Source organism: Parambassis ranga, chromosome 24 (assembly GCF_900634625.1).
Source record: "Parambassis ranga chromosome 24, fParRan2.1, whole genome shotgun sequence".
NCBI classification, from domain to species: Eukaryota; Metazoa; Chordata; class Actinopteri; family Ambassidae; genus Parambassis; species Parambassis ranga.
Genome location: NC_041043.1, coordinates 8,937,399 through 8,964,270, shown reverse-complemented (window position 1 = coordinate 8,964,270; position 26,872 = coordinate 8,937,399). Strand labels below are relative to the sequence as shown.

The 26,872-nt window shown below is 39.9% G+C and overlaps 2 protein-coding genes across 2 annotated transcripts; both read left to right on the top strand.

Annotated features, from left to right (window-relative positions):
- Positions 1–1,357: 1,357 nt before the first annotated feature.
- On the top strand, positions 1,358–7,501 carry snw1 (SNW domain containing 1). The gene is made up of 14 exons (XM_028398092.1): positions 1,358–1,417; positions 1,866–2,019; positions 2,129–2,290; positions 2,469–2,564; positions 2,683–2,789; positions 3,573–3,677; positions 3,918–3,987; positions 4,078–4,143; positions 4,257–4,373; positions 4,465–4,606; positions 4,941–5,043; positions 5,748–5,865; positions 6,079–6,242; positions 6,770–7,501. The coding sequence occupies exons 1-14, from the start codon at positions 1,404–1,406 to the stop codon at positions 6,960–6,962; spliced, it is 1,611 nt and encodes a 536-aa protein (XP_028253893.1). The 5' UTR covers positions 1,358–1,403; the 3' UTR covers positions 6,963–7,501.
- Positions 7,502–13,177: 5,676 nt separating this feature from the next.
- sptlc2b (serine palmitoyltransferase, long chain base subunit 2b) lies at positions 13,178–26,776 on the top strand. The gene is made up of 12 exons (XM_028397202.1): positions 13,178–13,441; positions 16,093–16,287; positions 16,545–16,699; positions 17,312–17,460; positions 17,770–17,894; positions 18,770–18,863; positions 19,384–19,489; positions 20,115–20,334; positions 20,798–20,924; positions 23,462–23,597; positions 23,686–23,815; positions 24,787–26,776. Exons 1-12 carry the CDS (start codon positions 13,298–13,300, stop codon positions 24,868–24,870), a joined length of 1,665 nt encoding a protein of 554 aa, XP_028253003.1. The 5' UTR covers positions 13,178–13,297; the 3' UTR covers positions 24,871–26,776.
- The last annotated feature ends 96 nt before the right edge of the window (positions 26,777–26,872 follow it).

Genomic DNA, 26,872 nt, shown 5'->3' with positions numbered 1-26,872 from the left:
TGATAATGACTTTGTGTGATGCACTGTAAGTCTGAATAAATGCAGTAGAGTGAGGTTTATCTATGTACTGCATTTGTGTCCTTTGATCTTGCTGTCTTTTAGTTTCACGTCCCCTTTTTTTCCCTCATCAGTCATGCCCTACATGACACTGATATGCTGAGGAGTCTCGGGGCATGTGTCTCCTTCCTCAGCCCCACACACACACTACTGGGAGCCTCCACACAGCCGGTAGCCCTGCCACCTCCATGTCGGCTTGCATCAAAGCCCTTTGTCACAACCCAAATTAAGTAACACGGCTGGCATCACGTGGACGCTCTTTCCCATTGTCAGTCTGGCCTCATGATGAGCAGAATGAAAAACATTCCTTCATATTGTGGTCTATAAAGCTGATGAGTATATTCCATTAAAGGCTGTTTTTTTCTCCCCCAGATAACCTTTTCCATAGTCTTTCATCTAATTCTAAAGCCCACTCAAGAGACTTATACCAGAGTTTTTTATTTCATTCAGAGGACACCATTGGGAAAGACAGTCAATCAATCTTAAAAGCTGCTGTTTGAAGTGATGTGACAAATTTATCCCCAAAACTGATTTCCAACTTACCCCAATCGTTCTCAGGAAAAAAAAACACACACACACACTCCTTGTCTAAATCTCAAGTACCTCTAACTCCCCAGAGGGATATTTCAGTTGAGTGATGGAAAAAAGCCCATTCCATCAGTAATCATGATCCAGCATGTCCAGGGAGTGGAAACAGGATGTTGTAGGGCTCTTCAATGCCAAATGCCAGGCACATTAAAAAAGAGAAAAGCAAGCAGATGATTGGGTTTATTAAAAGCCTTCTTGTCTTGTGCCACAGCCTGTGATTGATCTCCTTTGACGTGTCCTTTTACCCTGTGTCACATTAAACTATGTCTCTGCTGAAAGACTGACAGACCGCCTCCTCCTCTGAGAAACACATGGAGAAAAAAGACACAGAAGAAAGAAATTCTTATACATAAGAAAGAAATTCTGTATAATAGTAATGTCTCTTAAATGATATTACATAATTCTACTATTCAAGCGTTTATATTCTTCCTCATTTTAGTATTTAGTGAAACACTTATGCCTAAATGGGACTGGTACAGCAGTAATGAATCAGTTAAGTCTAAGTAATGTTTCATTTGAAAAGTAAACTATAAAATTCATAAGCGGTTCTTACTAAAAAAAACTTCTGTTTTTTTTGTTTTCCCCCTCTGTACAACGTTGCATAAGTTACCTACTGTCTTTTCTGTTATTATTCTGTTCTATTCTATACTGTTCTATTCTGTATATAAACGTGTATATGTCCATGTATTCTGATCTATTCTGTTCATTTCTATGCTGTCTCTGCGCATGCGCAGTTCGTTGCTACGGAAGAAGGGAAAATGTCTCTGATGAGGTGAGTTCCACGACAAGGCCCTGTGTTTTTTTAATTTACGAAATAATCATCACGGACCTATTTCACTTCGTGTTTCATAATATAGAACTAACGCCGATTTGTTTTATTAGATCTTCCTTGTTGGCTTTTCCTCGCTTCCTCTATTTACCAAAGCTAAGCTATACTCAGCGTCAGCTAAGGCTAAACCTTTAGCATAAGCTAACTTGGTAGCACGCATCCATATTCACTATTCGTATTTATAGGTCGTGTGGTTGTAATGTAGATTTCTATTTTGATATTTTGTTTTACTAAATAGGTGTGTGGCTTGACCGTTTTGTGGCTTTTAATCATATTATGTAACCACTAAGTGCTGATATAACTCGTCAACGCCAAAGCGTTTGTCAGCAACGGCTAACATTAGCTAAACGTACACTTACAACACAACGTGCCTTCTTATTTTTCTGTCCAGCTTTTTGCCGGTGCCGACCCAGCTGTCCCAGGACCAGCTGGAGGCAGAGGAGAGACTCCGGGCACAGAAGTCCTATTCTACCGCCTTGGTTTCATCCCGTAGAGAGCCACCTCCGTACGGACACAGAAAAGGCTGGGTGCCTCGCGCCCTTGAGGTAAATCAGTTGTATTTGCTAATACGTGGGTCATTTTGTTTGGTGGTTGGGGATACCTATTATTGATCTATTATTGTCATCCAGATTAGTTTGTGCTGTGTTTTTGCAGGACTTTGGAGATGGAGGCGCTTTCCCAGAAATCCATGTGGCCCAGTTTCCTCTGGAGATGGGGAGGAAGAAGAAGACATCCAATGCCCTGGCAGTGCAAGTGGATGCTGAAGGAAAGATTAAATATGATGCCATCGCTAGACAAGGACAGGGAAAGGATAAGGTATGACCACATTTTATTACAGGCAAAAAAGCTCTCCTGTTCTGATGCCACCATTTGTGTGCATGGTAATAAAAGATCCATTGTTGAAAATTACAAATTTGAAGAGATCGTTCGAGTAGGGAAAGGGGCATTACTTTATTCATTTTTTTCTAAATATTTTTCATCATTTATTTTATAGGTAGTTTTCAGTAAGTACACTGATCTGCTACCAAAGGAGGTTCTTAATGAAGACACACCAGGACTAAGGAAGCCTGATGAAGAGGCTGTACAAGAGGTATGGCACAGTGCACTAACAATCTAAGTATTGTTTGGCTTGCCTGAGTTACATGCAGTTTAATGCATTAATAATACAAAAGCATTTAAATATAAATATTGCTGTTTGTCCTCTGTAGCTGACAGAGAAGACCCGTGCCGCCCTGGAAAAGCAGGTTTCTCAAAAGATTGCTGCTGCTATGCCTGTTAGAGCTGCAGATAAACAGGCCCCTGCGCAGTATATCAGGTATGTGTTTGATTTGATTTTGTCACTGGTTTCACTTCAGCAGTGAAAACCCCCAATATTGTCTTAGTAGCCACATGGACATTTTCTTGATTCAAGAGATTCAAGATTCAAGAAGTTTATTGTCAAATGCACAGCACTTTACAGTTACACTGAGCAATGAAATTCTTACTTTGCGAGTTCCCTTCATATGACTTTATACACAACTAAATTAAGATAAAAAAAAATAAACAGTAGACTTAGGCATAAGAATAAATAAAAATACGAATAAACAATAGGAAAAAAAAAATAAAATAGAGTAAGCAAAATGTGCAGTTCTATGTACAGAATGTGCAGTTCTATGTACAGAGGTAGGACGTTTAGAATAGCTAATAGACATCTGCTAAATTGGTTTTAGCAGATGTCTAATGGTGTACGATAGATTTTTTTTTTTCAAGAAATTTTAATTTTGTGAATAATTAACTTCTTGATGCAGCACTTAAAGTAAAAGTTATGGCACAATGACATGAATTTGTGTGCCACCAACATCCAATGCTTGCATTATTCATTATGTTATGTTGTGTAATGGCACGCAAAACTCCAGCCTCAGTAAGTTTCTACTACTGCTGAGAAAACAAAAGAAATGCAAGTTTTGCACAATGCAAATTCAACACTAGCTCTTAACAATGATTTAAAATAGCCATTAAACCCAGCAGCATAATTTCAGCTTTCTTTTCACCTACATATTTGTATGTTTGAGGGTACAGTCTAATGCCTTTTGACATATCTTATTTTCTCCTTTCCAAGATACACCCCATCCCAGCAGGGTGTGGCATTTAATTCCGGTGCCAAACAGAGGGTGATCCGCATGGTCGAAATGCAGAAAGATCCGATGGAACCTCCACGTTTTAAGTAAGTAAACGTGTCACAGAAGCATGAACCAATGTCCCGATGGCCTGTTTGTTTGATAGTAAAGGGAATTTGCTATGTTTAGTGATGTACAAGATGATGTTCAAGGTGCTTCTGTCTTTGTGAAGACTTATTACATATAAAGTTGTGATTAATATAGTAAATACTTATTAAAAGTGATTTCATAAGTAAAAAGTCATTAACTTCAATAGAAGTTATAATGTGTATAATTGTGTGTTACAGAATTAACAAGAAAATTCCTCGAGGACCTCCTTCTCCCCCTGCTCCTGTCATGCATTCTCCAAGCAGAAAGGTAGAGTGGACCGAAATGTTAGAAATGTTCTGATTTGCACTACAAAATTGGGTTAATGGCACAGTGTTTGATTGAATGTCTTTGTTGTAGATGACGGTCAAAGAGCAGCAGGAATGGAAGATTCCTCCTTGCATCTCTAACTGGAAGAACGCAAAGGTAACATGACCATTCGGTTTGTTTTGTTTTGTAGAAATTTTGATATCTATTTGACTTTTATTTGTTCCTGCTCGTGTTTTTTTTTCACTCTTGATGTGCTTGGTTGCTTTCAGGGCTATACCATTCCACTTGACAAACGTTTGGCTGCTGATGGAAGGGGTCTACAAACAGTTCACATTAATGAAAACTTTGCCAAGCTGGCCGAGGCTCTCTATATTGCTGATAGAAAGGTAATGTATAATCATCAGAAGTGGATGAGAATGGTACACTGCTTAAAGTATGAACCTAATGCTGATATTTAAATGCTTCTTGTGTATTTAGGCCAGAGAGGCGGTGGAGATGCGAGCGCAAGTAGAGAAGAAAATGGCTCAGAAGGAGAAGGAAAAGAAAGAGGAGAAGCTCAGGGAACTGGCTCAAATGGCCCGAGACCGCAGAGCTGGCATCAAGAGTCACGGCGACAAAGGTGAGTCCCAAAGAATAATACAATAAATTCCTAGCTTGTATGGCACATATGAGTCCAAGGTTTTTGAGCAAGATAAAAGACTGTAGTTCTTTAAAGGTTTCTGCCCCCACTGACCGTGTTTTAAATGATTATTTGGAGACAGGAAAATAAAATTAAGTAATAACAAATTTACTGAACCTACCTGTTCTCTCTCATTGTTTCCCCCACCCTTTCTGTGCTGTTCCACCTCATCTGTGTCTGATTTTCATTCTTTCTTTCTCTTTTTTTTAAATTTCCCTTCACAACCTTTCTCCGCCTTTCCATCCGTCTATTTCCCCGCTGTCTCATGCTGCAGGTGGCGAGGACAGCGAGGCCAGGGAGCGTGACGAGATCCGTCATGACAGAAGGAAAGAGAGACAGCACGACCGGAACATTTCCAGGGCTGCTCCTGATAAGAGGTGCTGGACACGCACTTTAAACACACCACATGTGAACTCACCCACTCCTTCCCCTCTGTATACACACACACAGATGCACGCCTCACTGCTGAATCATTCATAAGGCCAGCCGTAATACTGAACTAACACAGCAGGATCCAGCAGAGTTCCTTGTCTGCGAAAATCCCCAAACTGTTTGTGCATATGAGATGCACAATCAGTGTGTATTTGTGTGTGAAGTCTCTGTGTGCAGTGTCAGTTGTCAGTTGATGGAATTGTGGGTCCCTGGAGGAGCGCGGGAAGTGAAATTCAGAGGAGAGCTCATTACAATCACAATTCCAGCTGTCAAAATGCAGAGACCTTGTTATCTTAAAATTACCTTTCACTTAACTTTGAAATGGCTGTTTGCTGAAGGACAATCAAGATAAAGTCACCAAGAACTCAGTGCAAAAGTTTAACATTTTATACAGCTGTGTTTCAGCCTTAAATGCAGCTTTAGAGGCAGAATCCTAGTACTGTTTGGAAATATGATTTTATAGTGTACCCTCCATGTTTACATAAAACTCATATCCTGTCACAGCACTGAACCAATTCCAATGTCGATGCTACGATGCTAAACTATTGTGTGTTTTCTTTTTAATGGGACAGTCAGATATTATCTCATTGCTGTGGTTGTCTGTTGTTTCCACCGTGGATCCTTTGCTCAATCTTGTTCTTTGTCCTAGGTCGAAGCTGCAGAGGGACCAGGACAGGGACATCAGTGAGCTCATTGCTCTGGGAAAGCCTAACCCTCGTTCCTCCAGTGATGCTCAGTATGACCAGCGACTCTTTAATCAGAGCAAGGTTAGTTTCACTAGTGTCGGGTTTAAGTGGAAAAGTCTCTAGAGAGATAAAAATTGAAATCCTCAGAACATAAATAATAGATGCCTGGCTGTTTTATTCACTTAACTGAGATATTATATTTTTTCTTGGTGTAGAAAGGAAGCAATTGGCCAGATGAAAGAGCACATTCACTAAGGTTGTACCATTAAATCACTCTTTCTTGTCTCTTTTCAGGGTATGGACAGTGGTTTTGCTGGTGGTGAAGACGAGGTGTACAACGTGTATGACCAGCCATTCCGCGGTGGCAGGGACATGGGCGCGAACATCTACAGACCCAGCAAGAACATCGATAAAGATACCTATGCAGATGACTTTGACTCACTTATGCAGAACAACAGGTACTATGGATTGTTTTAATTCAGTGTGACAACATTGCTGCAAAGAGTTTAAATGGGTTTGAAATATTTTGTGGTAGACATTTGTTTTCTTGATTGACTGTTTCTGTATTTACAAACATATTCACAACATATTAGGTCACCAACAAGAGGACGAAACGTTATTATTTTCTAAGCCAACCCTTTCTAAAGCCTGAAACATTTTCAGTCATTCTAGCCTCATTTTAGGGGAAAAGACATGAAGTCCCAGCAGGAGCTCCTGTCCATGTGGCAGCCTTGCTCCCCTCTGCTAGCCGACCATAGCCTGTCCCATATGTTTGATCACCAGATTGTCATTGTCCTCTAGAAATCTTTGTTTGCCACAGGGTGCAAAACAGAAGGTTTAAAACTTTGTTGACTAAATTCAGGCAACAAAATACTTTGATGCTTTTTAGTGTTATAAAAATTGTTTAAGCCTTAAAGATGACATAAAATGACCAATGGTGGAATTTGCAGTAAATACTGATGATTCTTTTCCTACCCGTTACCAGGTTTGTTCCGGACAAGGAGTTCTCAGGTACTGACCACAGCCAGAGACGAGATGGGCCCGTACAGTTTGAGGAGGATCCCTTCGGTCTGGACAAGTTCTTGGAGCAAGCCAAGCAGCACGGCGGTTCAAAGAGACCCTCCACTAGCAACCGTTCAAAGGATGATTACCATGACAAGAAACGCAGGAAGGAGTGAGCGCAGCTGGGGGGCCTGTAGGACAGCTGATGACATGTTAGAAAATGAGGAGATAGCTGCTGCTGCACCCTCTCCTGGGTAAAGCAGAATTTGTAATATAAAAGTCTCAGTGGGAGAAGACATTTTACACTTTCATTTACTTTTCTCTGTTCGTCTTTTTTTAGTATTTAGTGTCAAGCTAAACAGGACATGAACGGACAAGTGGAGCGAAACAAAACCCTGGGCTTTGCAGTGATTTCACATGTACCTGGTAGTGTTTGGTGATATATGAATTAATAGATTTTAGTTTTTTTTTTTTTTTACATATAATATTAAAGGTTTAGAGCCACTAAACCCAGCAGATACTCTTTCTGGTTTGTACCCCTTCTTCATTTTTTTTAGCTTTGCTTTATTTAAGCCCCTCATGTCTTTGTAAGCGCAGTCTATATTTGTTCTCTTATATGTACAGCAGTATAAACCTGATCTGGAAGATGGAACCTGAAGCCAGCTTTACAATTCTACCCTAACTTCCAATGGAATAAATTTCATACAGTGTGTAATTTGGGCTTTCTGTATTTCTGTTTGAGTAAACAAATGTGTTTACGAATTTAGAAATGAGATGCACTGTTTGCTTTCTGCCAGTTTTTTTTGTTTTGTTTTTATAGTACTACTCAGATTTGCAGGATCGAAACATTAACAACATAGTGGGAAGTCCCAATTGTTGTAGTTTGCACAGAGTAGACTTCCATTACTGTAATAATTTCCTGAGTAATGTAGCCTCTTAACATAGATGATTAAATGCTTGATACGCATTCAGAGGAGCCATTAATTACAAAGTGTGAGTAGTTACAATTTTTTTTTTTTAAACTAAAAATGGGTTTTACGATTTATGCAATGATTAGACCAAAACTGGTTCTATTAATTCCATTTAATTATGATTTATGCAGCCTGACGTTTTTATTTTTCCTGGGCTTCGGAAAATAATCACTGTGGCATTACACAGCCCAGCGGACTCAGAAATCACTACAGCATGCCATCTTTCACTCATGCCCGAGTAGGGCTCAGACAGTTGTTATAGGAGCAAGATTTATATTGTCTCCGGTGGGCGGTGTTTGTAGTAACACTTTCCTGAATGAGTGCAGTCTTCTGGGCTTGATTGCTATGTTTTATTGCAGGGCTTTTACTAGCATCTGAGAAATTATAGCCTTAAGCTGTTCTTGCTTTGGACAGAGAAGGTTACATCGGTTGCAGTCGCTGTAGTAACATATGTAAAGATCAGGGCATGATGAGCAAAAGCACACTTTGGGTGTCAGTTATTTAAACAGGTATACTGTAGTTGTTAATAATGTAAGCCACTAGAACAAAATCAATCATAGCAAAATAGTAAGTTTTTATGTTCCCAGTTGGTGTCCATGTTGTGCACTTTTTCACTCTGGTGTTAAATGGCTCTTTTATGTCAACCAAGTAATAAGAGGAGGATAAACAACATCATAAATTAAACAAATACACACATATACAAGTGTTGCAAGTTATGGTTATAAATGTATCAACAGATATCATGAGTGGCTGAAATAATGAGTGTAAACAAACTGCAAAACAAAGACCAGCCATAAATAATCGTGCAGATTAAATCTTTCAATTCATTCTTCTCACTGCTGGTGATCAGAGTTGGCATCGCTCCCCTCCCTCCTGTTAGAAAAGGAGAAAAACTGTGGAGCAAACAGGCTAAAGCACATCGTTCCCTCACTCAATTACAGCAAAGTGGCTCTGATGTGATTTACTGTTGACCTATACTCATGTGAGGAGAAGCTGACACGCTCAAAAGTCAACCAATTCTTCACCAGCATGGAGGAAAGGAGGCGGTTTTTCAGAGTCTCCCTGTGTTCCTAATGAAACAACAGAACACCAAGATTCTGAGTTGCTCTGATGTCATTTTCTTCAGCGTTCATTTTCCCTCGCACTGAATCTTCGTGTTTGTTTGATATGTGTTATCTACTTTGCAGCAATGACACGGAAGGAGAACAGGCTCAAGCTGTGTGTGAATAAATGTTGAGTGGTTGGATTGGTGGATGGAAAGCAGTGTGAGGTGATTTAAGGACAGCGGGGGTTTATTGTGAGGACCTGGTATGAGTGTCAGTGTGAAGACATCGATATGACAAATACCAGCTTAGGGGAACTGACCCAGAGGGGAGTCATGATTGTTGTACATTGGCAGCAATGAAAGGGTCCCAGCACATTGACAAAGACACATAACACACAATCAGTTCAAGCTGTTCAGTGCAGCAGGTTTGCTATTTGTGAACAAGAGAAAAGGTGTGCCTCCGGTCAGCCTGGATTTTTTTGGCTCGGACCCCGCTGAAGTGCTTGAGGACAGCTTGATAATGGGTCTCCACTCCTTTCTTGTCTGCCTTTATGAATGTGCACAGAGGAAGATGAACGAGATCCTTTATTCATGAAGGTAAAAGGAAATTGGTTCTTTGGCGTTGCTTTTGTGTGCAGTTGGATGTAAACCTTGGACATATTGTGCTGGGCCATAATGGAATCCTCAGGTCGCAGACTAGAGACCGTGATGGATGGCTCCTTATCTTCACTCCACAAGGAAACAAACCCAGAAATAATAAACAATATTGAGTTGTTGCAGCACATCTTTTCACTTCTTCCAGTTGACAGAGGAGTGCTGGGTTTATTCTGTGATATTTCTCCTCTTCCTCTGTGGCAGCAAAGCAATAAGTTTGCTCATAATTTTTCCCCACTGCTGCCGTTGACCTGTTGAAGACAGTGGCCAGAGAGAGAGAGAGAGAGAGAGATCTTATCTGCCTTCATGAGATTTGTTCTTCTCTTTCAGTATCACAGGTTGCTGCTCTGAGTGACGCTGCCTTTTCATTTAGCTGAAAAATACACACCATCAACCACTTTTCATCACCTGTCTGTCACTGGCACAGTTTTTCACCAACAATCCCACACTGCATTACTAGCTGAAACAAGCTGGACATGACAAGGCCTGATAGCTGTAAAAGGCAAGTGATAAAAATCAAAGCAGCAATCTGCATCTCCTTAACTTAACTTTACAGTTTGTGTGCGGTCGAGCCAGATATGGAAAAAAAACAGCCAACAGTGCATGATTCCTATATTCCTGTGTGTGTCCTTGGAGCTATAGGGAGGCCACCTCTCTCCCAGTCTGCTCTGCCAGTAGTTTACTCTTGAGGAAAGATGGCTATTATCTCGACAGGGAGAAGAGTCATTAATTTCTGGCAACAAATTAGAATGGGATGAATGAAGGCAGGATTGATAAGATGCCAGAGCGGAGAAAACATAACAATGAGTATACGCCTCTGAGTCATCAACATTGTAAGAATAATTCAAAATAAGTGACATAAAAACTTTTTTTTTAAATCGAACCCAAAACTGTAACCTTTTTTTAAGTGTCACACATGTTCCCTGTGGACCTACTGTCCATTTTCACTCTTGTGCATACTATGAATTTATAGTTTGACAACAAAGTCTCAAATTCTGTAAATCTCGAATCTCTCAAATTTGACGTTCAGCTCTAAAAAACACACCTGAACATCCCATCCTTCCCCTGTCACTCAATCACTTTCTTATCATTAGTTCCTCATCTGTGCTCATTCAGGCCAGATTTCACTCATCATTATGTGAGCAGTCTAGAGTCGGACAGAGTCTGCTGCTCTCTGGGAAAATAGTCTGTGCCTGTCAGTCTGTTTGCCCCGCCTGCCTTACCTGTATCCTAGAGAGAAGAATCCATCCTCTCCTCAGTGGCTCCCTCTGTGGATAATCTTTTTACGGAAGGAAAGATTTAGACAGGTGTAACAATCTCTAATGGTTGTGTCAGTCAGGAAGCAGCCTACCCGCTCCACACATAGGCGGCTGAGCCCGCCCAACTGTGGTGGGAGTGCACATCATTTACTGCTCTGGAGTTTCTCGGTGTCAGGGACTGACTGATGCCTTCATTTAAAAAAAAAAAAAGGAGCAGCAGAACTGTAGTTTAAATGGAAGCAAGCTGGCTCACATGTTAAAGATGCAACATATCCCATTTTCCATTATTCTCCTTTTAGTGTCAACTAGCCAGGCAAGTGCTCAACAGCTGACTGGGACTATCAGTGAGCACTGGAATGGATCACTGATTGTGATGTGACTTTTGCAAATGCTCTGTTTGTGCAGGAGCTTAATTCCCAGCAATGAGTGCGCTCGTTTATACTCATTTACGTGGTTGCCTGTGTACTATTGTGATTTCATCATTTGTTATCTTGAGCATTTAGACGCCGCTGAAGTATGAAAAATGGCTGCTTGCTGAGACTTGTCCTAGCGTTGGGTCTTAATAGGCTGCTGCTGGAAAAGGAGGAGAGATTGATTTTCCCTGATGATTTCATTAGATGACATCAAAGCAGGGAAATTGCAACAAAGAGCGGGAAGCCTTCTTCAGTGAATAGGAAATAATATGCCATTTGCAATATGCTGTAGGAACATCAACCATAGAGACATACAACCTTGTCAGCGGAGGCTGTAATTATAATATTTATCAGAACACAGGGAAATTAGATTCAGCCACATCACACTGACAAAGGTAGATGGTCACATTTAGAGTTAATTATGAGTAATTATAGCCCATCGGATCAATAATATTTGGCATCCTCAGCATATAAATACATATTTAATCTTCTCTTTAGTCAAGAACAAATAAATGCTTATTTCATGTGAAGTATGTTGAACTGGCAGTGTCATCAAAATGGATTGCACTCATTAATGCTCCTGTATCAGTGAAAGCAGGTCGTCTTTGCTTTTAACCCTGCCTCTGATTCTGTTAAAGCTGGATCCTTATCACCTTCATCAGGTTTGGGAGGGATGGGTGTTAAACTGCCTTTGTGCACATTGGTAAGCACCGGCCTGACTGATGTTTTATTATTCCACGCTCAAGGTTACAACCTTGAGAAGAGGATTGAAAATTGATCTGAGAATCAGATCATTAGATGTTATCATCTAGTGTCTTAATCGTGGATGGCGACAGCTAATAAAACAATGGGCTCTTACACTGAACTATACAACCCACAGTACCAGCACATAACCTCGGACTGGACTCCACCTTACTGTGGCCCAACAGTGCCATCTAGGAGGAAGAAAAGAAACAGCATTGCAGGACTGCAGTGCTGATTTTTACTACTGACTGAAAATAAGCAGGCACTGGAAGAATATACAGGTGGTGTCCTGCACGGGCAATCACAAAAACACAGACTGTGCTGATACGCACGTTTCACCAGAACACATTTACCAAACAGGAAAAAGAACAGGAAGTACAACCTAGAGATAAACTGTGAACTCCTGCCTGTCACTCCAGGAAACTCTATTGTTGCTGCACTCTTAACAGAGGAGGTGTTTGCCATGAAGTGCAGCAGGAAGTCAGTAGCCTACTGACTGTTATGTAATAAATACAGTATGCAAACCTTTTATGAATATGCCCTGACTTTAAACCCAGATAAAATGCCTGAATGCCCAAATGTTTTAACACCAGCACAGGTCACATAATTCCCTCAAATATCTCCCAGACAAAAGATGTGAGAGATAGTAAAAATCTGATATTTAACTCGTTCACAGCCTGTTCTACACATATAGCCTTGACCTTTGTTGTGCATCCTCCCTGTTCAGGTGAGACAGTGGAAAAAAAAGGTGTTCCATTCACGCCTAAGCAAAGGTTACTGCAGGTTATTTCCACGGGCTGCTCTTTAGGACGTCCCACGCTGAAGGAGAGGGTGACGCCCAGCAAAGAAGGTGATGTAGGGTAAGAGCTCTCACTCTGCTCCTACATTAATGTGCCACTACTTTGTCGTAATACAGTTTCATGCTAAAGACGTCTGGGGCCGTATTCACAAAGATTCTTAGCGCTAGGACTTTCCCTTAGTGGTGAAATTCTAAGAAAATTCTTAGAATTATAACGTTTTCTAAAAATTTCCCATTATAGTTATCGTGGGATCTAACTGCCCAAAACTCATATATTATATTTTCTTTGTCGCGTAAAATAAATTAAATCAAGTAAGAATCTCTTGCCATCGAGAAGGTTTACTGATTTATTACCATTTTATTCTTTTTTTATTTAGCAAACAGGTGAGAGGAAAATACGTAAGCGTTAGTACACGTGTTTAAATAGACGATCTTTGTTATGGAGTAACCGTGGTGGCCAATGAAAACACTCAGAGGCGTGGACTTCCGGCAGGCTCCTGCGGGTCACCGCAAGAGTGGGCGTTAAAATCCGTCTCCTTCCAGCTCATACATGACTCCTCGATCAGCGTTATACAAGTTGAGCCACTTTAAATCGGGAAATTCAAAGATATAAGTGGTCGGCGAAGATGACGGAAAGCTCAGCGAATAAACAGGTTAACGGATACGCCTGTCACCGGACCTCAAATGGCAGAAAAGCCAGTAAAAATGGCTTCGTGAAGAACCACTGCCTGTTTCAGCAGCCACAAAAGTATCGTCGCCCCAGGGAGAAGGTAAGGCCCAACCGTCAAATGCTCGGCAGGGGAGGACCAACATCAAATGTTGTGTAGCACAGTAGAGCAAACGTAATTATTTTGCCTGTATTTGTTTTTTAATTATTCATTTGTAATTAGCTTGTCCACATTGCGACTCCACATTCTTGTACGGGAGGTTTTTTTCCATATGCCATATGAGCCATATGACGATGAACTAAAGAGTAAATTGCCATTGTAATGTAATTAGTCTGGCTTATAGCTGTGTAGTTAGCTTATATAACGCCCTATAGCTAGCATAATGTGTCCCACGATGCAACACATCAAGCTAGCTGTTTTCACTCGCTACGCGGTGTTTAACTTAAAAGTTTAAACTTAATTTGTCATCACTCGGTTTCAGAAGTTGTTGTTTGGTTTTGTTTAATGTTGAGGTCTGTTGAGAAAGCTGCAATACGGTTTAAACTTGTTTAGAGATAGCTGCCATCTGATCAGGGAGGACTGTAGTGGTGACTTTTTTTTGTAATTTAACACCCTGTTGTTTCTCTGCTCTTACTTGTGTGTGTGTGTGTGTGTGTGTGTGTGTGTCGGGTTAAACGAGGCGGGTCTGTTTACACTCACTCCAATACATATAGAAGACCTAGGTGCGTGTTTTTTTCCAACCAGCGAAGCCGTCTGTGTCCTTAGAGACCTCAGAGAGGAGGGCAGGAGTGCTTTCACATGACACTTTACCAGGAGAGGAATGTCTCCAGGCTATGAATGGGTGTGGTCTTTTCCAAGCTGGAATGAAAACCACAGGAACCTCTTTTGAGCGTGTGTTTGTAGTAGTAAAGGTGGGAGTATACATGTGCTTTTGGTTTTCACTGAAGAGAAATATATAAATCAATGAGTCCTCAAAGTAATACTCTACCTCTAGATTTGAGAACATCACATTGCAACTTTTGATTAACTTTTGATCGATGAGGTAGAGAACCCTTTGGTCCATAACCAACAGACCTTAATCTATATGAAGGACTTTTAACAGTGGATCATTCTTATGCAGTATCTCTGAGATGAACTAGACCAGCATGTGAAACAATACAGTGTGATATGATGCACAGCACTGATCAGATTCTGCCTATTTAGATTTGCTAACATTAGTGAAAACTTGTCATCACATTCTATTGTCATGTGGAGGGCTTGCTCTTTAAAAGAGGAAGGTTAGAGACACACAGGCCCAGTGTTTACAGTAGGAATCAGACTGCAAGAGAAGTCCTTCTCTATGCTGTACCATTAATGTTTGTTAAATCAGCTTGACAAATACCCACAAAACAAATGTGCGATTTAAAACATTTTTATAGTAAGCCTGGGTCTCAGTTATAGATCACTGTAAAAGTTTTCTACCCATAATACCTGTTTTTATTTAGAAACAGAATTTGTGCAGGAAAAAGTAGTCTCACAAGTGTCAGTAAAAATGATATATGCATTTAGTCAGCATCTAGCAGGAGGAGGACTTGTTCACTTACTTACTTAGTTGTGTTTGATGTGGAACGTTACACCATGTGCTTACACCATGAGCTTTTCTTATTGTGTATACAATGTAATATGATCATCATCTATTGCGCTGCAGAGCAAGCATGTGAAAGACCAGATGGCAAAAGACTAGTTTGAGTCCTCTGGGACAGTTTGTGTGACACTAAACTGTAAAGAAATGGCATAGGCATGTCTTGTCTCCATCTGTGTTTGTCCACAGATATAAAAGATTAAGCACATATGACATCAGACAATTTCCTCCTGGGATTAATAAAGTATTTCTGATTCTGATCAGGCAAACTGTGTGTAGCTACTGTGGCATGCGGTTGGTGTATTTGAATATGAATTTGATTTATTCTCACATTTTCCATAAACCACAGCTACTAAGCAGCTTTCAATTCATTTTCTATGAACCTGTTTGACTGGGTTTAACACAATCACATACAAACACAATCACATACACATGCACACACACACACACACTCACACTCCAGTGCTCTCAATTTCCCCAGCTTGGAGGTATTTCTTGGAAGGGCATGACCAGTCACATGATGTATGGTTGCTAAGCTTCAGGCCTGAGGCTGTAATGAGTGACCATCCTCATTGGTTTCGTGTAGGTTTTGTAGACAAATAAAAATCACTGAGTTTGAAATTACTCAGTTTTATGAGTATTTTTTGCAGCATTTCCAATGTGTGACCACATTTATATGGTCCCATAATCCAAGATCAATAATGCTATTCATAAAACTCAATGAATTAGAACCCTGGATTGATGGCCAGTTTGTTGCTCACTGGCCTACAGGGGCACAGGACTGGCTCCCCATGAATGCTTGTGCCTATTGTGGCCCCTTATTAGCTTCCTAACTCTCTTTCCAGGAAAAACACAGTTTTAACAAATCAGCCCTGCTGCTGTTTTGACTGTGCCCAGCTTATACTGGATTGGTCTGGTCTGCTTTCTTTCACAGTTTGCTCAGCTACATGCTGTGGCAGATATAATGAGAAAACAGATCTCAAGCATAGAAAAACCATTACCTTTTTAAGGAAGAACCCCCCCCCCCCAGTCAAGCGCACAAACACTTATTAATCTCTGCCTTGGGCTTAGCTTTGGTCTTTGTTATTTTGTGAAGTAATAATGACTTTGTTTTTGCTTTGTTGTCCTCTAGAATCAAAATGTGACACATAATTCCAGCCTGTATAAAAAGCCATTTGTGGAATCGTTTGAGGAGACACCTCTACTGGTTGCTGTTCTCACCTACATGGGTTATGGCATCCTCACCATCTTCGGCTACCTCCGAGACTTCCTCCGTCACTGGAACATTGAAAAGTGCCATGTGGCTCGTGAGAGAGAAGAACAGAAAGTAAGTCGTACTAACCTCAGTTTAAAATACCAATGCAGATTAAAACTAAAAACGTATTTATTGCTGCTACTACTAATGTTACTTGAACTATGTTTCATGTATTTATTTTTGCTGTCTGTCACACCTATTATGTCTGGTTCAACAGTCAAAAATCAACTGTTGGCCTTCTTTGCTACAGAAGAAAGGCTCCTTTTGGATATAAAGGACTGTGAAGAAGACATGAAGAAACAGTGTAAGCTTTTCCATTTTCTCTACAGGATTTTGTGCCCCTCTATCAAGATTTTGAAAATTTTTACACCAGAAACTTGTACATGAGGATCAGAGACAACTGGAACCGGCCAATCTGCAGCGTCCCTGGTGCTAAGATGGACTTGGTAGAGAGAGTCTCTCCCAACTACAACTGGACATTTGAGTAAGTTGTATGAGATTTTGAGGTCTTGTGGTTTGCTGCCTGCATGTTTACAGGGTTTCTTTAGAACCAAGGTGTAATTTATTCCTCAGATGTTTGTATTTCTCTGTCATTGATTTACACTTGAAGTCACTGACCTTGTATTTCTGATATTGAGAGTGACGTAAGCTATTATTCAAATGGCTATGTTGAAATCATCAGTATCTGTCAGATGCTGTAAGATACTCGTCATTCAAGATATAAAGAATCATTTACCACAAATCATTCATAAACAAACAAACAAAATGTTAGCAGTATTATGAATTCTACAACAACACACACTAACAGAAAACGTACTGAATTTTTGTGCTACAGCTAATACAAATTGGAAAAGCACAACACAGTCACTTCATATTTTTCCCGATTTATCTAATTAGATCGTACGCTTCAGAACAGTTAATTATCAAATGTAATCATTATATATGACAATTGTAGCAGTAAAGGTGCAGCTTTGAGCAGAGAAGGGTTGTGACTAAAAAGGCTTGAAAGATGTATGTGTTGAAGTTACTAATTGTTTGTATTAGCCTGAAGTATAGGTACCAGTTTTCTATTTCTGACACTCTCTGTTTCTCTAAGGCACACTGGCAAAGTGGTCAAGGATGTTATCAATATGGGCTCATACAATTACCTCGGCTTCGCGGAGAACGTTGGAACTTGTGCTGATGCTGCTGTCCAAGCCACACAAATGTATGGAGCTGGAGTGGGCAGCACTCGCTGTGAGATTGGTAAGAAGGAGTTTTCTTTCAGAGGCTTTCGGTGGATTGTGATTGCTTTCAAGGGCACTTCTTTTCTGATGAATCAAAAAGAGTTGTGCCGCCTTTCGTTTGCAGCAGTTTCAGAATACATCAAAAGCGGTTCAGGTGGTTTTAAAGAAATGAAAGATGAGTGATAGATATAATAGAAATATATTGTGAGAACTTTGAAACAAATTTTTACAAATTTTTAGCTTCTCATTTTGTACTTTTAATCTTTTTACCTTTGCTCAATATGGTGAGGTAAAGTATTATTATTAACAGAGTTGCTCATATTTTCAGGGAACCTGGACATCCACGAGGAAATGGAGCAATTGGTTGCCAGGTTTCTGGGCGTTGAGTCAGCCATGGCCTTTGGAATGGGCTTCGCAACCAACTCCATGAATATTCCTGCTCTCACTGGGAAGGTGAAGAATTTTGTTCACTTGCTCACTTCCTTCTTGTCCCGTTTCTGTGTATTATGCAGTTTATATTTTTATTTGATTACTTACAACATGTGTTTATGTTACCCATAGAGGTGGGTGAAATTCTAAAATTAAAAACATGTGGCATAGTTTTAAGAACAAAAATAACATATTTAAAGTATTATTTCAGCATTTCTTCTCTTTAATAACACCCAAGATATAGCATGTGAATATGTGAATTAGGGAAATACTTCAAGTATTAGGCATGGCTACTTATAAATAAAGAAAATTTAGGAGCCACGCACAGATAGTTAAAATGAAAACATATTGTATAAGACATTTTGCCATAAGCCATACAGTTAAAAGTGCAAAACGTAGTACAGCAAATATTGAAAGAAGTTTCAGTCACTGTAATTCTAACCCCAACAAATCACACATTCCTGTTCTTTTTCTATTCTTTCCTTGACAATGTTACTTGAACAGGATGTCGAAATCTGAGCTGACGTGCATATCAGTGTTCCTTGTGAGTCAAAGAAACGCACTTCCTGACACAAGGCTGTCACAAGGGTTTATAAATTCTTTACTATGGCTGTCACTTTTCTGCTTGCGCTGGACTGTGGCATAATTATGTATTATGTAACAAGCCCAGAAGATTTGGCTGATGTTTTTAGCGTTTTATAGCTTCCACAGATGGTTAATATTCTTCCTTTTAATGCGAAACTGCCGAACTAATTGGTTGCTATCGGATTGTAAAGAGAAGTTTCACTAATTTAACAAAAAGTGCATCAGAATGAAATCTCCTTATCAACCTGCTAAAACATCCATAATTGTGATGTGAAAAGGACATGTTTTTACATTTCCCTTTTTTTTTGTGGTAGGGTTGTCTGATCCTCAGCGACGAGCTGAATCATGCATCTCTGGTGCTCGGGGCACGCCTGTCTGGCTCTACAATTAGAGTCTTCAAACACAACAGTGAGTGAACTTTAATAATCATAAAAATGAACAGCATTAGTCACACATGAGCTAATCTCTGTACTATTAGATATATTTACCATTGGTGTGTGTGAATGTTTCAGCATATTGCAAAATCCAAATGCTATGTTACACCTGCTCAATTATTTCTACATAGTTCTGCATTCGCTCCTTTATCTGTTTGACTTATGTACTGTGTGGAATCTCATCTCTCTAGTGGGTGCAGTAAGAATTTACAGTTCAGGACAAGTACACAAGACATCAAAGATCCTGACTCACAGTTATCCAAGTTCACATTCAACTGAGGAAATGGTCTCAGTGCTCAGAAGCATTGATCAAAGCTCGATAATAAAATATTGATGCTCATTTATTAATTAATAAAGTTCTCGCATTACTGAAGAAAACCATTTTTTTTAATTTGCTGACAAAAGTCATTTGTCTTTAGATCAGAAATGTCATTTGTCAGTATCAGTGGGTCAGTTAAACAACTTGAAACTGAAAGTTGTTGTTTGCATCGTAGACATGCAAAGCCTTGAAAAGCTGCTGAGAGACGCTATTGTACACGGGCAGCCTCGAACCCACCGACCCTGGAAGAAAATTCTTATTGTGGTGGAAGGTATATACAGGTATGCACAACATAATCTTGTCAGTGTCTAATGCTTGTTGTTTCCACACACTGCCACATGGTGTATGATATTAACTGTACATAGAGGTCCCATTGATTTAATCAGTGTTTTTACATATTAGAAAAAAGTCTAAACAAAAAAAAAACAATTGTTTTATATTTAACTATATCATTTAATGACATTGTTTATGCTCACGATGCAAAGTTATTAAAGTACTAAGTCTGCCATGAGTCATGTTGCAGACTGGATATTCTCTGTTGGGACGAAATATGAGTAGGAAATTAATATGGCTTAGTTTTCTTTCTTTTGTATAATCCCTGGATAATAATATGTGATGTCACGTTCTTTAAATAAGTACAATAATTGCACTTTGAAAGTGTTCCAACTCTCTTGTAGACATAATGTATTCCCTCTTTCTTTGAAGGTACATGCTGTAAAGGCAATCAATCCTTTTGATCAATATGGTTGTCAGAGAAACTGCTTGTGTGTCTCAACGCCCTTTACTAATGCATTGTTAATGGAGTTTCATTTCCATTGGGATTTCTAAAGCAAATACATCAAGCCCTAAAATAGACACTGCTTGCATGTGTACACATTGACACCTACACATTTTTAAATCCTACAGTATGGAGGGATCTGTTGTACGCTTGCCAGAGGTCATAGCTCTGAAGAAGCGCTACAAGGCCTACCTGTACCTGGATGAGGCTCACAGTATTGGTGCACTAGGCCCCAACGGCAGAGGAGTGGTGGACTATTTTGGCCTGGATCCCAAAGATGTTGACATCATGATGGGAACATTCACCAAGAGCTTTGGTGCTGCTGGAGGATACATTGGAGGAAAAAAGGTTAGTCGATGGGTAACACGGGTAAAAAAAAAAGTCTTACAAGCTGCAAGTGTAATCAATGGTATATAACACCTATACTTAGTAGTATTGAAGCACATACTCATGCTTAGTAACCTGAACAGTCTCCTAGGTTTTTGTGAGTCTTTCAATGTTGGTATTGGTCAATATTGATTTACCAGAAGTGGTCAATTTAGCTTCCTCTTTTCTGGAAAGACGTTAGTGTATGCTTTCATTTTTAGTCAAATAAAACCTTAGGGTTACCACTTTAGTTAAGACAAAAAATAGGAAATATAAACAAACGTAAAACAAAGAAATGCATAGTGTGCATATATTTTCACAAGATGGAACTTAAAATAAAAAGTGGGAGCAACACACTTTAATATTGTGTCTTAAAAAACTATATTATCAAGTTCTCATTTATGATTCTCATTCACATAAAATTCATTTGTTTCTGTGTGATCAGGAGCTGATCGACTACTTGCGGCACCACTCTCATAGTGCCATGTATGCCACCTCTATGTCCCCTCCTGTGGCCCAGCAGATAATCACCTCTATGAAGATCATCATGGGAGAGGATGGAACCACGCTGGGTAAGTGCCAAAGAATGTGCTATGCTGTCTGTGTGAGTGAGATTTGTAGGCACCTAATCGGAAGGAATCGGCAGTGCATACCGAACAGCACTGTGTTTGATATACTTATATATATATATATATATACTTGATATACTTTTTTTATGTTGTTGATGTAGGCAAAGACCGTTTTAGCTGGCAAGTTATACATTGCATAGTTTAGTATAGCATGAATATTTATTCAGAAGAACCTTTTTATTCTTTTAAGTTCTATGTATGTTTCCTGTCTGGCTGCAACAGTTTGGACATAGCAAAGTCACTTCAGTTGTGTCAGGGTGATTTTAAATTTGACCACCACAAGATGGCAGCACAGATCAGTTTTATAGATTCTGTTCTGAGGACTGCAGCGGAAGACTTGTAGACTTATATATATAAGTTTTTTTTAGAAGGCCTACATAGTCTTATATCCAAAGATGGCTGCAGTGATATTGTATAAAATTGTTTTGAGATATTCCATCTTTTGGGCAAACAAAGAGCCTTGAGAAATTAAAGTTGCTGTGCCCAGTGATGATGGCAGAATATTTTGCATCTTTCAGTCAGGATTTTGTAAATTTGAAGATATCAGTGAAGACCTGCAAAGCAACTTTCTCCTGTCTTTCTGTATGACGTTTTGTTCGATTCAGGCCTAGCTGACAGAGGGTCTTCTCCCCTCTCCTTTTATGGCTTTCAGATGTGTGTTTCTTTGTATATGTCTGCTTCTTTGCCTTCATGCTGTGGGTACAAAGCAGCATGGTGCTTAGGTCCAGAGATTAAACTCTGCTGGACTCTCCCTCACACACAAAAAAGATGACAAAGTCTTGTTTTTCTGGCAGGGCGAAACCCCTTTTCTCCTCAGAGGACTTGATTGATTCAGCCTTTCTAAAATGCTGACATAAGATCGGATTACATTGCCTCACAGCTGTTCAATCGTTACCTGCAGGAATAAACACCTGGAGTAACCTTCATAGAATTACCTTTCACCAAAATGTTATCAACCCTTCCTTTAAACCATATCTGCGAAGGCCGGACTAGCTGACCTTACAACATATCATAGCTCAACAAGTCTTCCTCACAGAAGTGTAACAATGACAGTCTGATTGGTTGCAGGCCTGTCACTATTTGAAATTCAAGCCTTTGAATATTCAGATGCTGACACAAAGTCAAAGTGACAGCTGACTGCTAAAAGTTTGTTGTTGCCTCCATGTTGCTAAGCAAGGCCGTTCAGACAAAGGCCTGCATTAAAATGAAAGCTTATATCAGTAAATATGTTGATTGGGATATATAAAGTATATAAGACCAAGGCCAAACGATGTGCAGAATATCTCGATATTATAAGCTGTTGTTTTTTTTGCCAGCTGATCATTCAGTGTGGAGAACACCTTTAGATTCCTGAACTATGGAAAAAAAAATGTCAGATTTTGTGTGTCTCAGGGTGCTTTGAGGCCCTGTTGTTCCTGCTCTGTTGTTCAGTACTGCTAGGCAGATGTATGTTGCTGTTGGCGCTTTGCGCCATATGGTTATTTGTTTGGGTAAGATGCTATCTCTGGAGGCTCGGACAGAGGATTCAGCGAGTGAATCCACAGTGTGCATCAGACTGACACGTGATGATTGATGTCTGTTTAGTTTCAGCCTCTTGACCTCAAACAAAAAGAATTCTTGTTGTCTTCAAAGGATGTCTCCAAATAAGCGTAGGACATGGTATTTACATGAGAAGAGCCTTGCTTATTTACTGTGATTTCTTTACTTTGGATCACGGGTGCTAAAAGCAGATCGGAGAGTCATCACTAGTGGAAAAACTTCTGCAGAGTACGTGCTGTTTCACTTGGCCACAGAGCAATAGTTGATAATAAAATTGTATCAACCTTGCTGGTATTTAATCTTGCAATATGAAGGACAGCATCACAGGTGTTTTTACTCTGGCTGATTAGATGTATGCACAGGTTAACTAGAATGTGTGAGCTCACCAAATATTAGCTACTAATAGAAATCATAAAACTGCAAGTTGTCCTGTCCTAACAGGTGCTGATGAAGATTCTCAGTCATCCAGGTCAGTTTCATTCAGAAGGTTGAAGCGAGGCGTCTGGACTTATAGAGTTTTCTTGAAGACTTTTCGCTGCTCCTCCAAGCAGCTTCATCAGTTCTAACTGTTTGGTGGGGAAACATGGTTTATATGTGGTGGAGGACCTCAGTGGGTGGGTCTGTGAGAAACTCACAAACAATACTTCTAAATGTCTCCATACTTACCTGTGTTGGTCTGACTGAGTGTGTCTGGTGTGTCTAATGACTGGCTAACAACTATGAGACCAAAGGAGGGGGACTGGTTGACAGCCAATTGTTCTCGCTGGGCACATGTAACGCACTGGGCACTATGATATGTAGGAAGGGAAACTTTGAAGCCTTTAACCTGATGTTTGGTTCATTATTAACTGACCATCAGAACATAACTGCAAGCTAAATCTGAGTAATAATATTTGTACCAAAGATAAATCTACAGCTGGAATTCCTTCTGCCCTTTACAGGTGCTGATCGTCTCAGGCAGCTTTCAGAGAACACCACCTACTTCCGCAGGAAACTTCGGGACATGGGCTTCATCATCTATGGCAACGATGACTCGCCCGTTGTACCCCTGATGCTCTACATGCCTGCTAAAATTGGGTGTGTGATTTGTTGTCGTTATTTTTCATATTTAAAAAGATAGCATTGCTGTCCTAAAGATGGTCTAAGGTTTCTTTTGCCTTTTTAGGGCCTTTGGTCGAGAGATGTTGAAGAGGAACATTGGCACAGTGGTTGTTGGCTTCCCAGCAACACCCATCATTGAGTCCAGAGCGCGCTTCTGTGTTTCAGCTGCTCATACCAGAGAGATGCTTGACACTGTAAGTCGACCGATAATCTGAAACACGAAATGTTAAATCTGTCGCATTTTTACATTGAATTATATGTATTTGTATGTTTAATGTAAATATCTTTGGGATTGATTAATCATGTGGCTTTCCACCAGCATTTTTAAATGAACTAAAAAAAAATCAGTTTTTAAACCTTTTCGTTGCAAAACAGTTCAGGCGATGTTACTATTAGACACTGTTCTATTGTCAACAACATAAATTTATGATTTAAATTTAAATTCCGATCTCCCATTGGTGATCATGGATCCTTGCACTGTTAATCATCCAGATCTGACTGACAGCTTTGTGTGTGTGTGTTTCAACCCACGCAAACACTGCATGAGTACTAAATACTAAAGGCTTCCAATATGTCCTTTATTACGAAGGAACGCAGTAGACCAGGCTGTCTCTAATGATTACTGCATGGTACAGACAGGGACCTTTTGAGCTTCTTTGTCTCTCCAAAGACATTTCATTCATCTTACTGAGGAGCATGTCAACACCGTTTGTAAAAGTCCATTTAAAGGGCATCAGCCAGCCTTTGTAGTAGTACTTCGAGGAGCCGCTTTTTCCGTCTTTGGAAAAGCCAGCCCTCACTATTTCTCAAACCAAGGAATCAGAAAAAAAAGGTCAGGAGGAAGGTAAATTGTTTCCAGGTGCCCTGCAGTGTGTTGCAATGCTGATACAGTCTCCGGTGGAAAGAAGTGGAGTTTCTGTTCAGTTGTGGTTTGTACGGGGAGCTTTCTGTTCACCTTTGCTTTTGGAGTCCTCCACTTCTTTACCACTCTGACGACTGATGTTAAAAATCTAAGCATGAGGGTTTTTTACTCCTTATGTCACCTATGAACACAGGTTTCCTCCTAGTTGGGCTATGTGTAGCATCTGTCTGTGCCCTTTTTGACTGTATATCGACCAAATCTTTTGTATTTGGATTAATCTTGGTTTTTCTGTTCCTTTGTCAGGCATTGGAGGCCATCAGTGAAGTGGGCGACCTGCTGCAGCTGAAGTACTCCAGACGTGAACAACTTCTTTCCTCTCTCGAATAAATGTGTCCAAGGAGAGCCTGTTTCAGGACTGAGTCACATTATACCCTTCCTATCGACCCCTCCTCCCAACTCATTGTCCTTTACCTACCTTCAACTTTTCATTTTTAACATCCCCTCTGAGCCAGTCTCTCTACTCCACCACTCCTATGGACTCTCTGGAACCAAAGTCTTCATGAACGGGCCTGTGTGCAGTCTGACCTGTCCAACAGAGGACCAAAATTACCCCCACATGTACATCGATCTGTGTACATTGTTACAAAGTGCATTCAGAGCCTCTCGGTTTGTCCTTACTTGTTGTGGCTGCATTTGTCTTAACGTTGAGTCTTATTCCAGTGTGCACATTGAATGTGTAAGTTATTTGTGCAATAACAACAAGGTGTAATTCAAATAACCTGAAGCAAAGCATGCAGAGCTCTGCCATGGGTTCTTAGTTGTGCACTAGAAGGAGAAATAAATCTGAACATAACCGTTTCTGCGATGCACAGAAATGGAAGAAAGATATATGTAAATATTATTTATCACATAGTTGGTAAAACTGCCTTACCATCCCAAACCTCACAGAGAGATGCATCATTACACAGGAGTAAGCATGTTCTCCCTCTGATTTCCTAATCACTTTTACTTGAAAAGAGAGTATAGAATATATATATATATATTCTATCGTTTTCTGTTCAAATGCAAAGCAGATGTTCCAGAAGAAAACATTTAACAGGGAAAGAATTCCAGGAAGTAAGACTAAGGAATATTTTTTTTACTGCTTCTTTTCTAGAAATATTTTTCGGCCTTATTTAGTGTTTACACCTGCACTCAAAAACTTGAGCCTAGTGTCTTTAATATTTCTATAAGCTAATGAGCTACACGTGTGATTCACATTCATTCTCACGCAAGTGCTTTTCATGTGATTCAGCGATCTGAGCATGACGACACGCTGCAACTGAACCTGTATGTATGACGATGCTAATCCCATCTGACGTACAGGCAGCTTTATTTATTTAAAATGTACGTGTGAACCTTTAGTTATCCGTTTTTGTGAAAACTGTTATCTGAAAGGCAGCTCCACATGTGCCCCCCCAGTGGAAGGTGTGTATTTTAACTGACTACTTTAGATGTCTTAACTTCAGTGCAACACTACTGACAGGCATTATAAATGCACAGATGACGTAGTCACTGAAATTTAAAATATTTGTTTGGGTATGCTCCAGATGGCTTTGGTTTTTTCCTCATAATGTATCACCTGTGATATCATTCCATTTCAAACTGCATTCAGTGTCGAGTGTTTATCATGGCCTGACTCTTCGGTGTGAGGCTGCTGTCAACCTTGTTCATGTTCTATCACTTTATTCACGTGAACTGGAGGCTGCCGGTGTGAAAGCCGGGTTGTTGTCCAATTGTTTAAAGTGGTGAAATTCAACACAAGTTTGCACATGTGTTTTTGGCATTTCAGCACACCAAGTCAACTACTCAGTCGCATTTTTGTGTGTCATTCCATGACCCTTTTTTTTTTTCAGAGAAGTTTCTGCTTGAAAAACAACATTTTCTCAAAAATAATTTAAGTATAAAACATGGAACACTCTGATCTGGATGTGCTCTGACCATTTTTTTTATGTGGCGCCGTGCAGTATGTTAAGTGTAAACCTTTCTGTTTATTTTTCGAGGAAAAGATTTAATGCCCGGCAAAGATTTTTCAAGTGTAGAGTAATAAGAACTTTTCCAGCTGAATTCCACAATGACAAACACCTGAACACAGGTCTGCAGTGACCAATGAAAAAGTTGCTTATCAGTTGTTTTTGCCCTTGAAATTGTGTGTTTGGGTTGAAGATAAACCTCTTAGAAGAGTTTGTAAAGCCATGATGTTTGATGCTGATGGAAACAGTGCTGCAAGATTAAAACCCTTTCTTTGTACCAATTTGTGGAATGGGCTCGTGTTTATTTATCGCAAGTGCGCACAGATTGCAAGAACAACTTTAAAAGCTTGTGACGAACATGTTACATGTCAGTGACT